Below are 17,842 nucleotides of genomic sequence, written 5' to 3'. Positions count from 1 at the left end.
ACGGCAGGGGTAGGGGCAGGAGGCATGGCCCCTGCTCCTGACGGGCTGTGGCCACCTTGCCTCTATAAGTTCTAGATCCCTGACTAAATGAATGGGGATTTAGAGAAGGTACGCATGTGTTTCTTTTTGTGTGTCTCCATGAACTGCAGCCATCCTGTGTGTTTGCCTTTTTATTGATGATACCTGTTAATTGCTTTTAAGGCCTTTCAAACAATCAAATACTGAAAATCTTCCTCTCAACAAACACATACAAATGACCTTCTTAGTTTTTTTCCCAATGGTGTATGTTGTTGGATTTGCTTCTTTCTCTCCTTGAGGGATTTCAGACATTTATTTAAACAGAGTGAATTTCATACTCTAATGCTTCCTACCAGACCATTTCTCTAACTTGCAGACTGCACATTTCCATGTAGACATTCTTTCATAGTTCTGCAATTAAATTGGCTGGGAGGACAATAAACTATTTCTGAAACAGATTTATCACATTATGAAATTTCATGCTAAACAGCCCCATTTGATGTCACTGATTCTTACTCCTCTCTTTATCCATCCTCCATCCACTCACCCCCTGTACCCTGTTTATGGCAGATTTTTCTTTAGACTGTTTTTTTCCTGTTTGATTTCTGCTTTGGCCATAAGAAATTAGTCACTTAATTTTAAAATGCACAACTTTCAGTCTCTTAGTGGGTCATCAGATATTACTATCTTTCTTCCAAGCAGCCTTTCTTTCTTCTAGAAAACCTTTTTAAAAACTTTTTAAAAGTTTACAACTGATTCTTTCTCTTTCTAATCCTTCAATATTCTCAGCTGATCTCTAATGACTTTTTTTCTCTCTGTTTATGAGCTTTCTGGGAATTTTCTTTGGCTTTTCTTTCTCTTCCTTGGTCTTACTTTGTTTTAGTTGTTTTTACAATTTGGTTTTGTTGTTGTTGTTGTTGTTGTTAGCACATTTGCAGAAGAAACACAGGAGGTTAAGCTGTTAGCTAATATAAGGCTTAGGAATAGTCAGTGGTGTCTTATGTATTCCAACCTCTACAGAGCTTGATAAGGAAAGAATATGGGGAATGTGCCACTCATGGCAGAGCTTCCAGACAAATTAGAGTTCATTAATAAGCAGGCTATGGTGTTTGTGTGTGCTTGCACTTGCATGTGTGCACATGAGCATGTGCATGCCTGTATCACGAGTAGCTAATGCAGAATAAGTCTGCAGAAAGGGGTTTTGCCTGAACGTGTGGTGCAGAATAAATGAATGAAATCAGCTAGGGTTACTAAAAAAGACGTAAAAGCATCTCTGCATCTTTTTTCATCATTTATGTGAAATTGTGTTGCAGCAGAGGGCACATCTGAACTTGGAGGTTGGATATGTGGGGGACTGGGCAGCAATCCACTTTCCCTTCTGAGCAGATGCTCTTTTCTATCTGGAAGGTTGTGATAACAGTTGCTTTGGCAATGACCAGAGAAGGATTTGAGATGTATTGGTGAGTGCTTTACATCCCTTCTCTGGAAAGGATTCTCTCTTTTGCTAGTAAATCCTTTTAATTCAAATAGTTAATTCAACTGTTTCAATAAAGATTCAAATTTGACAAATAGGCTGTCTTTCCTTTTATTTTTATTTCTAGCTTAGTCCACTGTGATTTAGGCTTAAGACTTCCGAAGAGTATTTTGTCATTCGAAAGCACTGGAGTTGGAGTTGGGAGACCTGAAATTTACGTCTGAATGTTCCCATCTAGCCAGAAGCTCTAAGAGAAGTTTTTTAACATTGAAGATTCCAGCTTCTTTTTCTGGGAAATGAAGGCTGATTAATTTCTAAGATCTTATAGAACTCAGGAACTCTGACCACAGCATATCACCTCACGGCGTGATTAGGTATATTGTTGTTTGTTTTATTGGCGGGTGACCTTAGACAAGACTTTGCCTCTTTAGATCTGCTACTTTGGGTGAACTGGATCCTTGTAGCCCAGGGATCAGCAGGATGGGAAAACCGCTCTTTGACCTTTGAATCTGAAAAACTAAACAGTCAAAAAATGTGAAAGTGAGAAACAATGTCCTAGCCCAGGTCATCCAGAGTAGATATTTACGCTGTAACATTTTCTGTCCTGTGGACATGGATGGTGGCAGCATGATGCTGGTATCAGACCTGTGAGGAAAAGGCTGCTGTGATGAGAGAGGCCTATGGTGTCGAGAGCCTGTTGGGTTTTCCAGGTAGGCAGATTTCAGTCATTAGCTCTGTAACTTTGGGCACGTTCTCTCTGAGATTGTAAAAAGTGCTGACAGTTCCTGTTTTGGTTGAGAGGATGGGTGTGTAGCACTTAGCATAGTGCTGCACCAAGAACTCTTTTGTGAAAGGGAACAAGAAGGCCTCCCAGAAGTCACTGTGACCAGCTTTCCGTGAGGTCTGATTAATCCTCTATCCTCGTGAAACTTTCTGCTGAGTGGTGGTCTCTGAAACCCAGAGGCATTTGAGACCATGCCGCATCCTGGATCAGGAAGTCCCCTTTCACCTGCTCTAACTGACGTGCAGGTGACGGACCATTAGAAGCTCATGGTAAGGGTGGGTCACAGTCTGGTGGTGAGATCTGCTCGGTATAGATGATATAGTAAGAACAGATCATCTATTGAGAGTGTAAATCTCCACGAGAGGAATCTAGGCTTTTCCCCCTTCGTTTTACATGTTTAGCAGGTAATACATTCACATGCTACAAAACTTAAAAGATAAAAAGGGTTTACACTGTAAAATACATCTCCCACCTGCCTCTGCTACTAGTATAGTGTATATAATATATATATAATATGCCATGCAATAAATATATCTGTATATCTATCTATCTATCTATCTATCTATCTATCTATCTATCTATCTATCATGTGTGTGTATAATATATACACATTAAAGCTACTTAGGTGATTCTAGTGCAGTTAGGTTTGTAAGCTAATAATCTACATTCTAGATTCATGTTTTCTCTTCTGCTTCTCCAAGGCCTGCCCTCCCAGTTCTGTTTTTCATTGTTAATACTTGCAATCACCCTAGGTGACAGACCCTGAAAATACTTCTGCTGAGAATAGAAGCCTGCTTGCATTTTCCCCAGGATGTCACTGGGGCAACTGATCCAGAATACATGTCAACAATTCCAACAACCTCATGTAACCTGTATAAAAGATGGGACTCTCTGAAGTCCAGTTTTGCAACTAATACCAATGAAGGAAACACAAATTTGACTTCTCAGGATTGGAGAGTAACATTTCTCATGATATAGACACGTGTATCATAGGGAATGTCCTGTAGTTTTCTTAAAATCTTGTATAGACCTTGTTCTTGTCTTCAGCGTTTCACATTCACATTCACAGAAGCTTCTGAAATCCCTCCATCTCTCATCTCACTATGTCGCTTGTTTGTCTGTCCTCTGCCCTCATGTTGACTTCCTGTTGGGTGACAACTGGCACTTCAGGTTCTGGGTTCTGGCTGAGCTGAGACACTCCAAGGTGGCTGGTGGTGATCTGGGCAACTCCAGGTACTCAGGCATTTCCTTGCTTCCCTTTTTTTTTTTTTTTCAGACGGCGTCTCGCTCTGTCACCCAGGCTGGAGTGCAGTGGTGCGATCTTGGCTCATTGCAGCCTCCGCCTCCTGGATTCAAGCGATTCTCCTGCCTCAGCCTCCCAAGTGGTTGGGATTACACGCACCTGCCACAATGCCCTGCTACTTTTTGTATTTTTAGTAGAGATGGGGTTTCACCATGTTGGCCAGGCTGGTCTCGAACTCCTGACCTCAAGTGATCTGCCCGCCTCAGCCTCCCTAAGTGCTGGGATTACGGGCATGAGCCACGGCACCTGGCCATTGCTTCACTCTTTATGGAAGGGAGAGGATATCCTTGGAAACACAATTAATTTCTTCCTGTGACAGATCTTTGGTGAATACAGTCTTCTACCTCATTCATCTTACAGGTGCTATGCCCCACCTGTACCAGAAAAGGTGGCCTGTTTTCTGGTAACAGCTTCACCTGAGCTTCTCCAAGATCACCTCTGTCTAACTTACTGCTACTTTTGTCTTCCTTGGCAATTAAGTAATCCTATACTTGATCATTTGGGTATAATCATTCTGGGTTTGATCAAGTCCTTGAAACTTCCTTTTGCTTTTTTTTTTTTTTTTTTTTTTTTTTTTGAGACGGAGATTTGCTCTTGTTACCCAGGCTGGATTGCAATGGCGTGATCTCGGCTCACAGCAACCTCCACCTCCTGGATTCAGGCGATTCTCCTGCTTCAGCCTCCTGAGTAGCTGGGATTACAGGCATGTGCCACCTTGCCCAGCTAATTTTTGTGTTTTTAGTGGAGATGGGGTTTCTCCATGTTGGTCAGGCTGGTCTCGAACTCCTGGCCTCAGGTGATTCACCCACCTTGGCCTCCCAAAGTGCTGGGATTACAGGCACGAGCCACTGCGCCTGGCCGAAACTTCCTATTTTTTAATAGTGGCCCGTGGGCGGTGAACGTGTGGTCTGGCCAGGCTTGCATGAAGGTGCTACCCTTGGGTCTGGACATAGGTAGAAAATGCTTGTGGATATGTGAAAATCCACATATCTCTGAGATAGATCTACACATCTATAACATAGCACAGGTCTACACATCTATAACATAGCACCTTTAACTTTCCTTCTCTCAGGGCCTTTGTGCTGGATTCGGGCTTCACTCTCAGTTCTTCTCACAAGCCAACTTGGGAGTTCTACTGTAGGACAGAGCCCCCACGAAGTTGTTTGTCTTCCCTTTCTGGAACTTGATCAGAGGCAGCTGGTGTCTTGCCCGGATAAGTAGCCAAGGGGGAAAGAAGACAGAAAGGAGGTATTGGTGGCCAAGAGAAGCTCCTTGTTAATCTAGTACATCAGAAGAAAGAAGCAATATTGCTACATCTTGGGGAAGCCCAAGAATATGGTCTTTGATCATCAGATGAGCTCATTGGTATGCAATTTTATTTTATCTTTTTAGGACTCATTGCTTTATGGTTGTGTTGAAAAGCCTTCAAACCTCAGGGGATACACATTTCCTTAATCAGAACAAAGTTTCAGGAATTTATTAACAAGTATTTATGGAGTACCCATTGCGTGTTCTGCACCGTGTTTACTACTATTGAGGACACAAAGAAATATAAGATGTAGCCACCCCCACCCCCATCAAGATCTCTAGCTTTGCCTTGGAAGCCTTCACATGATACACTCCGGAACTGTTGAGTCTTGTGTTGCCTATCATTGCTCTTCTCAGAGGATGGAGGAAAACATGAGCTCTGGAACAGCAATCAGGGCCGTCTTCCTAGAAGATGGACATTTGAGCTTGACCTAGAAAAATGAGTAAATGGAACTTTAGAAACTGAATTCTATTACTGGCTTTGGGGGCTATTACAGCATTTCAAGTGTTTGGTTTTATTTTGAGGATGGAGAACAGAGGGAAGGAGTGCATCACTATGAAAGCCTGATGTTTAAGGTGGCTGTTTATTTTAGAGACAGAGGAATTCAGTTAATCAAACATATGGAATATCTAGTAAGTAATGGAAATAGTACATGACATTGAGAATAAAAATGAATTGGAAACTTTTATGCACTGCTTATGGGAATTCAAATTGGGTCAACAACTTGGGAAAGTGTTTGGCATAATCAGCTACGTTTGAATATACCCTATGATGCAGAATTCTGCATATATGTGCAGCAAAATACGTGTAAAGCAATGTTGATAGCAGGTTTATTAATAATGACCACAGCTGGAAAAATCATCATCACGAAGATGATACATACATTTTCATATATTCACACAATGGAATACTCTACGGCACTGAAAATGAATGAGCTACATCTACATGCGAAAACATGGATGAATCTCACTAACATAATGTTAAGCAAAGGAAGCTAGACATAAGAGCTCATATTGAATGATTCAATATATATAAAATGTAAAATGGCAGTGGTTACGTAATGGTGTTATAAATTTTTCCCAGCACCATCCCTCCTCGAGTATGAACACTTTTTGACTTTCTAACACCAAAGATTGAATTTACCTATTTTTAAATTTTATTTAAGTGTAATCATAAAGTATGTATTGTTTTGTATCTGGATTTTTTTTTTTTTTCCTGCTTAACTTTAGCCTGTGATTGCATGTATGGGATGGAAGGGTGTTTAATTTACTTAAATAGTATTTAAAATTATTTCAAAATTTTCACTGAAAGAAACAAGTAGTACTGTCTTATATGTGGTCTTAAAATGTTTTTTGTTTTGTTTTGAGACAGTTTCACACTTACTGAAAAGTTTGCAAATAAAGACCAATAACTTAATTTTTGTTTATAAAACCGTTTGGGAGTAAGTTGCCTACCCAATCCTCCATCTTCTCTGAATAACTGAGCTGTATTTCATGCAAACAAGGACAATCTGCAAAACAACAAGCCACCATCAAAGTCAGAACATTGTTATTCGTTCATCCAATCCTACTACCATCTAACTCTCAGACTCCGTTCAAATTTTGCTGTTTTAATAATGTTATTTGTACCAAAGTGATCCAGATTCATATGTTGCATTTAGTTATTAAGTCTCCAATTTCTTCAGTCTAGAATAATTCCTCAGCCTTTCTTTAGCTCTTATGACCATGACACTTTTGAAGATTATAGACGAGTTATTTTGTAGAATGTCCCTCAATTTGGGTTTGTCTGATGTTGGCTCATGATTTGATTCAGATTATGTGCATGATATAGTTTGAATATTTGTCCCCTCAAAATTTCATGCTGAAGTTTGATCCCCAGTGTTGGAGGTGGGCCCTAGTGGGAGGTGTTTGGGTCACTGGAGTGGATCCTTAATGTATGGGGAGCTGCCATTTTGTGGGAGTGAGTTCCCACTGCGAAACCTGGTTGTTGACAAGAGCCTGGCACCTCCTCTGCTCCCTCTTTTGCTTTCGTTCTCTCTCTTGCTTCGTCTCTCACCGTGTGATACCAGCCCCACTTCGCTTTCCACCATGAGTGGAAAGACAGCTCCTTTGGCAGAAATAGAGACGTGACCCTGTATTTTCTCATTGCGTCCTATCAAGTGCCACATACTTTTGATTTGTTTCATTTCTGCTACTCATTTTGGTTACTTGATTAAGGTGATGTCTACTAGGCTTCTCTACTGTAAAGTTAGTCTTTTTTCTCTTTCTAATTAATAAGTATTTGAGGGAAAATACTTTGAAACTATGTGAGCACTCTGTTCCTCATCAGACTTGCAGTTTATTTATTCATTTATTTATATGGTATGGTCTTGTGCTTATGTCTACACTGATGTAACATCATTATTTAATATATGTTATTGTTATATATGTTATTATTAATACAGAACAGCAGTATTATGATACTCAATTATCTCAGTTTGGCCAATGGGAGCCCCTTCAATCTGGTTTCTGTGTCTTTTGCCTTGTCCTGTCATTCTTTGAGTATGCTCTTGCTTTCTGGGACAATAAGATGTTCTAGGGTCATTTTGTACTTTCCCAGCCCTATAATTATTACTTCAGGGAAACTTTTTCTCCCTTCTCTGAAGAGTGATGTTTCAAAGCAAAGATCTGGGCACAAAATGTGCTCATTGCTCTCGGGTGCTGCTGTTCCAGCCCCTCTCCATGGACAGAGGTAGAGAATATTGTGTGTATACGTGCATAGGTGCATGTAAGCCATGACACCCTTTTGCAGCTATAGTTATGAGTGTATCTATATACTGATATACATGTATGGAAAATTATGGGTGTACACTAATGTTGTAGTCCTCCCTTATCTATGGCTTCACTTTCTGTTTTTTTTTTTTTTTTTTTTCCCAGGATCATAGACAGAGGCTAACAAATCCTGCCTCAGGTTTATTTGTACAAACAGCACAGGAGGACCACAGCGCCATGCAGATGGCAGCCCGGAGGTGGGGATGGGGGGTCGCACCAGTCCTTCTGTCCTCACGTTGGCACACAGAGATACCTACTCTGTAGCCTTTGTAGTGGCCTGGGCACCTTTGGGAGCCTGAGCTGGAATTGAAACTGGAGCTGCAGCCTGAGCCTTGGTTTGATCCTTGGCCTTGGCCTTTGGCCGGCACAGCCGGAGCCCCTTGGCAATGCGAGCACGAGCACGCTTCCCAAGCTTGGGGTGGGCAATGTAGGCAAGTCGATCAAGCTTGCGGCTGACACCCTTTGGGATCTTGGGCTTAACCTCCTTGGGCTTTACGAGGGCCTTGACAGCCTCGGCACATGCACTCATGGCCTTGGCATTGTTGGCCTGCATCTTCTTTAGGCCCTTCTTGTTGTGCTTCTTGGCAAAGCGCATGTTCCTCAGGAACTTGGGGTCCACCCCTTAAGAGATTCGTATCTTTGTGATCGGGGTTTCTTGATACCATTTCTGTGCCATTTTCGGGACTGGTTGTGTGTGGTGTGGTTCTTGGACTTGGCCATGTCTGCACCTTTAGCCGCTGCTCCCGAAGCTCCTAGAACCGGAAGCCACTTTCTGTTTTCAATGGCCGACTGTGGTCTGAAAATTTTAAGTAAAACATTTCAGAAATACATAATTCATAAGTTTTAAATTGTGTGCCATTCTGAGTAGTATGAGATCTTGTACCATCCTGCTCATATCTTTGTTCAGTATCCACACTGCCTAGGCCATTTGCCTGTTAATCACTTATTGGTTATCAGATCCAAAACCGTAGCACATATAGGATTTGGTATTATCCATGGTCTCAGGCATCCACTGGAGGTCTTGGAACATTTCCTTTGTGGATAAGAGGTAACTACTGTACCTTCACTTCCAGGCCAACATCATAGTATTCATTCTGGTTTTCTTCCTTTTTGTATTTGTGAAAATATCTTCTCTGACAATGGTGTAACTGATTCCCATTCTCCTTAGTGTTTGATCAATCTCCCTGTTTATGATTAATATCCCATCTCCATTATTGCTACCACTCCTTGCTCTCTTCTCACCAAAATTCAGTTCCCACATTCTGTGCTGGATACTTGTTACCCCCTTGCCTAATATGGATGCCCTCCTCACCCTGCTTGGGCTCTGACCTCCACACCAAACCACGGGGCATTGATTCTCCAGTCAGACTGCCTCCCTCTGGAGCTGTCCACCTTAGCTTGCTCAGGCTCAGAAGCCCAGCACTGTACCTCTTTCTCATTAACACAGATCTTTTTCTCACCTTGCTCAGTCCTGGGCTCTGTTACTCTGCACCGTGTATCATGCCTATGCAGCTGTCTTCACGCTCCTCAGCCTATGGTCTTCTGCTCTAGTCCACCTCAGCTCTCCTCTCCTTCCAACCCCACACAGATGCCTACTTTTATCTGCCCTGCTTAAGGGCTTCAGACCTGAACTGTTCAGGAAGGGAAAGGTAGGGGAGAGAAGGGCACCATGTTTGTCTGGGTGATCACCAAGGACCCTTCCAACTCATGCTATGGGAATTTAGACTGTGAGTGCCAGCCACTCTCAGCATTGCTTACTTTTTCATTTCCTGTAACCTTCACAACAAATCCATGAAGTTGACCCTATGCTGGCTTAGCTACAAATTCCCAGCTCTACATTAGTGTTTCTTGGAGCTCACCAAGTCTGGTTCTCTTTTGTAGTTGTTCTAGACTTAGCTTCCTGAATGTGTGTTCACACCCCACTGTTATCCTGGCTCTTGGTATGATGCCCACTGTCCTGGTGTCCTGGAGCCTTCTGTCATTTTATGCGTCTCCTACAGGGTCTCTGCACTGTTAGGGGGCTTAGATAGAGAGGCTGCCCCAGCGCCTGGCACCGTGCCTGCCTCCCACTTTCCTCTGTTTTTCCAGCTGCCCCTCGTGTTTCCTCAATAGTTCTTTATGCAGCACTCTGGATATTAAGTAAGCTTTGTGCTAATTTCAGCATGAAAAGCTCTGTTTAAAAATTGCAGTGTGGACAACTCCTGTTTTAAATTATTTTTGCTCTAAAAGCTTTTATGCTATGGGGACTTAGACTTCTGTGAACCCTCCCTTTGTGGAAAGCTGCAACCTTGAGGATTTACTTATACTGGAGCCATCCCCAAAGCAAATTCTATTTTACTGTGATTCAGCAGAATAACTTGTAATAGATCCCTAAGTAAAGCACTTTTAAGTTTATGTAAAAGTTAGAAAGGAAGAATGAGGACCACGACAAAGATGAAAGAGTGAGGGGAGAAAAGGCATGAAGAAAGCACATTTCACTTTTTTGCATAGGATTACCAATTATTTTCCTTCTCTTATGAGTTACAGATGAACATTTCCAATGACTCGTTGGGTCTGTCTACCTAGATGTCCTAACATAGTCAAGTCATAATCCTTTTGTTCTGGAGATTGAGAAGGCATTGCTAAGAGATGGTTAAGGAGACAAAACTGAGGCTTCACCCGATTGCATGAGTGGTGTTAATGGCATTTACTTGAGTGTCCCAGTTTTCAGGGAGATCATGAAGTCAAAAAGGGGATAATGTAAGGGGAAAATGAAGACGTGTCAGGGTGTGGAATATCATGGTTGTGTAAGAGTGAGATGTAGAACCTATTGACCCATGCGGCCCTGGCTGAAAGATTTTGATGAGGAGAGAAGCATGAGTCTGTACATAAAATTACTTCTCTCTCAGAATACCCTCCCCTACTGCTGACCACTTGGTAGCACCTAGGACTCAGCACAAGTGCTCCTTCTTGCATTGCATTGTCAGGAACGCTAGCATAGCAGTCTCATTGATGTGGAGAGAGCAGAAACCATAATGCACTTACAGGCAATACTGAATAGTAGGAAATTAACCCATTTATGCCAGAGATTGCAATTTTTTTGTGTGTGAAAAATCAGACCTTGGTGATGACCTTGAGCAGTAGGATATAAATAACTCCTACAAGCTTAGCATTCCAATAGTAGAACACTAGGCAAAAATGGGTTATGCTCCAAATGTAGGCCACCCTATTTGAAAGAAAGAAAAATGCAGGTCAGTGCATGAGGAGAACAAAAAGTGTGAGTTGACTTTTTCTTTTGGAAGTTGAAAGAGAGATGAGCAAAGCCACAGGGGAACCAGAGGTTTACCAGAGACAGGATGGTTGGTGAAATGAAGTCCCAGAGGAAGTAAGAGGTCCAAAGCTGAGAGCACAGTGAGAAGACTTTGCCTTAGATGGAAGTACAGGCCTTTTATGCTACAGCAAGGATGAAAAGGAAGGAGGGAGTAGCTGCAGAGAACTGTGAGGTTGTGGGGCAGGAGGTGGAGGGAGTTGCAGCAGGGCCTGGAGCCACCAAACCCTAGCGGTACTGGTAAGGGCTGTGGCTATCGAAGCCTGACTGAACAGTCTGGGGTTCAGGGAGAAAATCCAGCCAGGAGACTGTGTGGTCATCTGTGCCACACAGACTGGGGGGATATGACAGAGCAAAGGGTGGGAGCAGCTCAGTTGGTCATGTGTGCCACACAGACTGGGGGGATATGGCAGTGCTAAGGGTGGGAGCAGCTCAGTTTAGCAGAACTGAAAGACTTAGTCTCAGTTGATTTGAGCACTGCACTAAACCTAAAGCATCTGAGGCTGATTTGGTTTAGCACTGCACTAACTGAGGCTGATTTGGCTTAGTACTGCATCTGAGGCTGCCTTTGGATTAGCACTGCTCTAAATCAAAGGTGTCAGAGGCTGATTTGTGGCTGGATCAGTGATTAAACAAGGACTGCACCTGCAGGCCGAGGATTCCTCCTATCCCTACTGGGTGGCCCTGGGGATCCAGGGTCTCATATGCCAGAAGGCTAGGGCTGCAGTAAGGCTGCTGCATTCCTGGGGCCTTGGACATAGAGCTGAATACTGTTAGTACAGCTTCCCATGGCTATAACGAGTTTCAACACCTGACTGTGTGTGCCAGGCACTGTCAGAGGTGCTTACTTCTTCATTTCACATAACCTTCACAACCAATCTAGGAGGTGATACTATTATCATCTCCACTGTTGAGAAGAGGAAACAGGCCGCAGGGAACTGTGACTTGCTCAAGGTGAGTTGCTCAAGGTGGCACATCTGTGGCCAAGCTGTGAGTTAACCAGGCTGCCAGGTTCTTCATCCTGAGGTCTTCACCAACATGCCATGGTTAATTAAAGGGTGGGATGGAGAAACTGAGGCAAGGAGATAGAGTTAGGAAACCCTTTCTAAACAGAAGTAGTAAGGAGAGAATTTGAATGCATACAGTGAGACCCTAGAGCTCAAGCATTGTGTATCTTTACCTAAGACCTTACAAAGAGGAAGATGAAGATATAAAAGAATAAAATAGGCTGTGCTGATATTTCAATCCTGGCCCAAGATCACCCTGCTGTTGTAAAGCTTTGGAGAAAATGCGTGTAAGTAAACTTGCCTCTGGGGCACTTCCTCCTTCCTGGATGGTTGGTGTCTTTCTGCAAATGGAGATCCCTTAGGCTTTGTCAAGGAAGTCAGTGAATGGAAAATCAGTGAGTTTGCTTAGAAAAATTTATCTTTTCATCAAAATACATTTAGAGGAATAAATTTGAGTTATTTAATGCCCAAACCATCTTCTTTTTGTAGTGTCTTTTTCTCCCTAGCTAGTCACTTGATTCAACCCTACTAAAACACAGAACTTTCTCCTTCCCATTTCACCAAGTTACCAAGCAAAATACTGTATTTGTTTATAGTGAACAAAAATGATAGCACGGACAAATGCAGAGAAGCAGGGCTAATGTTTGTATTGCTTGAGTTTCAGTGAAGAATGCGATACAACCTTTTTGAATGGGCATGACATGGTGGTGGGGATAAGGGTGGAAAGAACACTGTGTTGTGGAAGGAGTTTTAAAGTGGACAGTCAAACCTAGGAGGCAAGAAGCTTGATGTTGGTGGAAACCAAGAAAGGACCCTCAGTCTTCAGCAGCTCCCCTCAGCATGGAGCACAGACCTCATTCTCTGCTTCCCTTCCAGAGTTGGAGCCACCACGTATTCAACTAGGAAAGAAAATTGACCTGGGATCCTATAAAGAAGGAAAAGCACATGCCTCAGTGTGACTCAGTAATGCATAGATGTGGAAAGGACACACACCAATTAGTGTGACAATAAAATGACTGACAATAGCATACACCGAAATTCAGGTCTAAAACCTGGTTAAACCTACCGTCCCTCATATTGATTAGCCTATAAAAGACACTTGGAATGTGGGATAAAAGATCTCTGCTGATAATAGCACACACAGCGTATATTGCCAATCCTTACTAGAATCTTATGACATAGATATTCTTATCAACTCCTATTTGTAGACAAGGATACTGAGGCACAAACATGTTAAGTGCCTTTCTAAAAGGCACATATGGAGTGGAGATTAAAAAAGACTACCCTCGGCTCCTGTGATCTTCATCTCAACGCTGTTCTGCCTCATTTTTAAATCACAGAAAGATCAAGTTGGAAAAGACCTGTTTTAGGATCTTCTCATTTTAGAGGAGGGAACTGCAATCAAAGGAGGTTGGACATACAGTTGACATAGCAACTCAGGTTAATGTCAGAATTGGGAGTTTGAATCCAATCGTTCTTTATCCAGCAGAAGGGATAAACAAAACCATGTTATTGTTTCTAAGAGTTGTAGTCCATTATCTGCCCTACAGGTACTTTTTCTCTTTGGAAATGACCTTCCTTATTCTGTGGTAAACTCTTCCTCTTCACTTTTTTCTTCCTACTCACTTCAGTTCCTTCACCCCTCCCCAAGTCCTCTTCTCTGCTCCATCTTTCCTCTTTTCCGTCCTTCTCCCTTTCTCCACTTTCCTGTTACTTCTGCTGCTGCTGCTTCTTTTTTTTGACAGACTGTTGCTTTGTTTTTGTTTTTGTTTTTTTTTTTCTGTGACAGACTGTTGCTTTGTAACCCAGGCTGGAGTGCAGTGGCACGATCGCAGCTCACTGCAACCTTTGCCTTTCAGTTTCAAGCGATTCTCCTGCCTCAGCTTCCACATAGCTGGGACTACCGGCATGCACCACCACACCCAGCTAGTTTTTGTATCTTTAGTAGAGATGGGGTTAAACCATGTTGGCCAGGCTGGTCTCAAACTCCTGACCTCAAGTGATCTGCCTGCCTCAGCCTCCCAAAGGGCTGGGATTACAGGCGTGAGGCACCATGCCTGGCCTAGTTCTGCTTCTTGAATACCTTTGTGGCCTACGATTCTTTTTGTCTGCATTTATTCCTCTCTTTGTCTAACACTATCATTTCCAATGTTTTAATTTTCCTTTTTTAGTCCTTTGACACCGTTGAAATCTGCCATTAGAAATCTAACAAACTATATAACTGATGTGGTTCTTGTTACTGAATGTCTTTAGTCCTTTCAGCTCTTAAGTGTTAACCATTGCTTCATAGTCTTTAAATGTACATAGTCATTGCTCATCCTGGAAGCTAGACACCACGGACCTGTGTGAGTCCACGTGAGGCACAGGAGAGCTCCTCTGTAATCCTTTCTGTGGGGATGTTGTGGGGAGTAATTAAAACACAGTGCTATTCTTCATGACAGTTCTCACTAAAAAAATATATGAGAGCTGTTAAGTGGAACCACAAATACAGATTTAATTGTGATGCTTTACTGGGCTTAGTAAATTATAATTTCTATATTGTACCCTCTATTGTCTACTTCTAATTTCTTGACAGTATGTTTTCAGAAAGGCAGGCTTTGCTCAACAGGAAATCTGTTTTCTGGTTAAAAGTTACAAATGAGGCTTCTTTCAAAACTAATTCTCCCCAGCGTTCTGGTGTAAGAAGTGTTTACTAAGTAACTCAGTGATTGGATCCAGATATTCACTGTCATTGACCCATCTCCTTGGTTTTGTTACTGTCATATTCCACATATCCTCTTAAGCTTTATTTTACAAAATCATTATACATTTCAAAAAGGACCAACCAAAAGAACCATGCAGATGCTAGGAAGGGAATGGGAAGTGCTCTTAAGCCCAGAAATCCCATTCAGCTGCAAACAAAGACATGCCCTGCCCTGTGGGGTCAAATTCCTTCAAGAAATGAAGGATTTTCGAGAATTTCTTGGTGGAACCAAGTGGTACGTTGTCAAAGGAATTTGTTTATTTGTGTGGGTGTGGCAAGCAAAGTGCTTATGAGGACTTCCTCCAGTACATCTTTGGAAGAGGTAATTAAAAGCAGCAACTCAACTGAGACTGGCCTAGTAACTGACCCATCTCCACTTTCCACCATTGCCATTCAGTCCTTCCATTGCCTGGTCAATTCTGTCTCAAAAGTATTATGTTGGTGCATAAGTAATTGCAGTTTTTCCCATTAAAAGTAATGACAAAAGTAATACATTTCAAGTCCTGTCTGTCCACTCCCCTACTCGAGCCCAGCCCTCATCTCTAACTTGGTCTCATTCTTCCCTAAGAGTTTGTCTGCACAGGACAGGCAGAGGGACTTTTTTTTTTTTTTTTTTTTTAATTTTTATTATACTTTAAATTTGTTACATGTGTATACATGGGCCATGTTAAAGCATACAGTGGGGGGCTTCTCTGGTGTGCTAAGCCCCCCAGGATTTTCCCATTGTTCTCTGGTTAAAAGCCAGGGCTGGGCATGGTGTTCCAAGCCTGTAATCCTAGCAATTTGGAAGGCCCAGGCAGGAAGATTGCTTAAGCCTAGGAGGTCAGGACCAGCCTGGACAACACAGTGAGACCCTGCCTCTAAAGAAAAAAAAATTTTTAAAGCCAGACTCTCCTGGAGGCCAGATGACCTCTCTCTGCAGCCTGCGACCTTCCCATTCTACCACCAGCTCTCTAGGCTCTGGCTACCCTGGCCTAGATGCTCCGTGCTCTTTCCTAGCCCCAGTCTGTTTACCTGCTGCTATCTGTGGCCTAGACATTTGTTACCTCCACCCAGGTTCTTCTCGCTCAGTTCTCAACTTTCCTGCCACCTCCTCTGAGAGCTGCTGGGCTCTCTGGGTCATTCTCCGCCTCACTTTCTTTTTCTTTCATGTTTCATATTTCCTTCCTCCCCAGCACTTTGTGCAGAATGGACTTTGTGCTTTTTTGTTGCCTCAGCCCCCTTGTCTGCCTCCCCTGCTGTAATGGAAGTGCCCTCAGAGCAGAGTTCTTGTCCTGTCCACCCTTGTTCTTCTGTTATGTCCTTAATATTTAGTTAAATAAATAAACATTTGTTGAATGAATCCATTCCCAGCCTTCCAGGTTTTGCAGCTGATCTTTACCCTCTCCCAGAAATGTAATGTGCCTCACCTGTCTACCTGGGTATTTGCACGTCAGAGGAGGGTGTTTGGAGAAGGCTGGTCCAGTGTGATGAGCCGGAGAATGTTAGAGTTTATGCCAGGGACATTGTCTAGGGTCAGGGACTGCCTGGGGCCTTTCAAATCCTTCCAAATTGGCCCGGCCCCCTCCTTCAGGCTGAGGAAGTCTTTTGTGGCTGGTGAACAGCCTGCATCCCTGCTTCTCCCTCCACCCAGCCAACCACAGTGGGCATGGCCCTATGATTTTCAGATTTTGTGCTCACACACTGGGCTTTTTCACTTGAGGGAATGCTTTGTGATAACTTAACGTGCTGAGGATGTGGGGTTCACGAAAACAAAAACAAACCCAGTGACATCCATACATGTGCCGAACTTCTGGGGCATATGTTGCTATTTCCCTCATTTGGGTCTTAGCATAAACTGCCCGGATAGACAGGGAGAGAGAGAGACAGATTGATATTATCCTCAGTTTGATCATGAATTCTATGAGGGCAGAAAATCTTATACTGCTCTGTATTTTCCAGTCCTGAGAACCTTGCATATATTTCATTTCTTTAAACCTCAATTATCTCAACTCTAAAATGGGGACAGTAATGGCTGTGGTCTGTATGTTTGTGTCTCTCCAAAATTGATACGTTAAAATCCTTACACCCAAGGTAATGGTATTAGTAGGTAGGGCCATTGGGAGGTGATTAGGTCATGAAGGGGAGCACTCCTGATGGGATTAGTGTCTTTGTAAAAGAGGCCCCAGCGATCTAATTTAGTTCTTCCACCGCGTGAGCAAGAATGCACCACCTATGAACTAGGAGACAGGCCCTCGCCAGATACTGAATCTACAGGCACTTTGATATCAGACTTCCCAGCCTCCAGAACTGTGAAAAATAAATTTCTGTTTTTTATAAGCTACAAAGTTGATAGCATTTTCCTATAGCAGCCTGGATGGAGTAAGAGAATACTCTTAATTTTACAAAGTTAGTGCAAGGATTAGGGATAATGCTTAACAGGTCTTGACCTGGTGCCATGGACTCTCAGTAAAAAGCTCATTTGGTCTTGTTCTTTCATTACTCAACAAATCCTCAGTATGGACCTCACTGGGGATACAGTAAAACAGACATGGCCCTCCAGCCTTTGTGGACTTACGGTCCTGGGAGCTTATGAACCGGGGTTCTGGGTACCAATCCTGGCTGGACCATTTATTAGCTGTGCATCTTGGACAAGTAACTTCTCTGTTTCCTTATTTCTAAAAAATAGATTCAGTTTCATGGGTTGTCCTGAGGATTAAAGAGATAGTATTTGAAAAATGGTTAGCCACATTCCTGGGTTATGGAAAGTACGGTTGTTTATATTCTGTTGATATTACTTGGCAGGTGTTGCCACAGGGTCGGGTGAGTTTCCTGCTTCTTTCCTGCTGCCTCTCCCTGCAAGGGCCAATGGGGCTTCACCATTCTCAAGGATATTAGGTGGATCAAAATCAGTCCAAAAAGCACTATCAGCAAGGCCTCAGACCTTTTACTTGTGACCTAAATATGTATTTTAAGCAGGCATTTGAAAGAATAATTTTTTGCCAACAGCAGCATATGTGTAGACATAGAACACAGTGTCCTAATCCTCCAGGAAACTGGGGACATCTGTCCTAAATTCATACCTGCCCAGGGAACTTGGGTGAAAGG

The 17,842-nt window shown here is 42.8% G+C and overlaps 2 protein-coding genes across 3 annotated transcripts in view; one reads left to right on the top strand and one right to left on the bottom strand.

Annotated features, from left to right (window-relative positions):
* Positions 1-17,842, top strand: part of ADAMTS12 (ADAM metallopeptidase with thrombospondin type 1 motif 12) — a 391,880-nt gene that overhangs the window by 37,564 nt on the left and 336,474 nt on the right. The window lies entirely within an intron of this gene.
* Positions 7,806-8,457, bottom strand: LOC104678759 (60S ribosomal protein L29). Its single transcript, XM_010384109.2, is given in 2 exon segments — positions 7,806-8,316; positions 8,319-8,457. Coding segments are annotated over 2 exon segments (465 nt in total). The 5' UTR covers positions 8,419-8,457; the 3' UTR covers positions 7,806-7,951.

The sequence above is a fragment of the Rhinopithecus roxellana genome, chromosome 3 (assembly GCF_007565055.1).
Source record: "Rhinopithecus roxellana isolate Shanxi Qingling chromosome 3, ASM756505v1, whole genome shotgun sequence".
In the NCBI taxonomy this organism is placed as follows: domain Eukaryota; kingdom Metazoa; phylum Chordata; class Mammalia; order Primates; family Cercopithecidae; genus Rhinopithecus; species Rhinopithecus roxellana.
The sequence above is the reverse complement of the archived record's forward strand: the minus strand, read 5'-3'. Positions and strand labels throughout refer to the sequence as shown.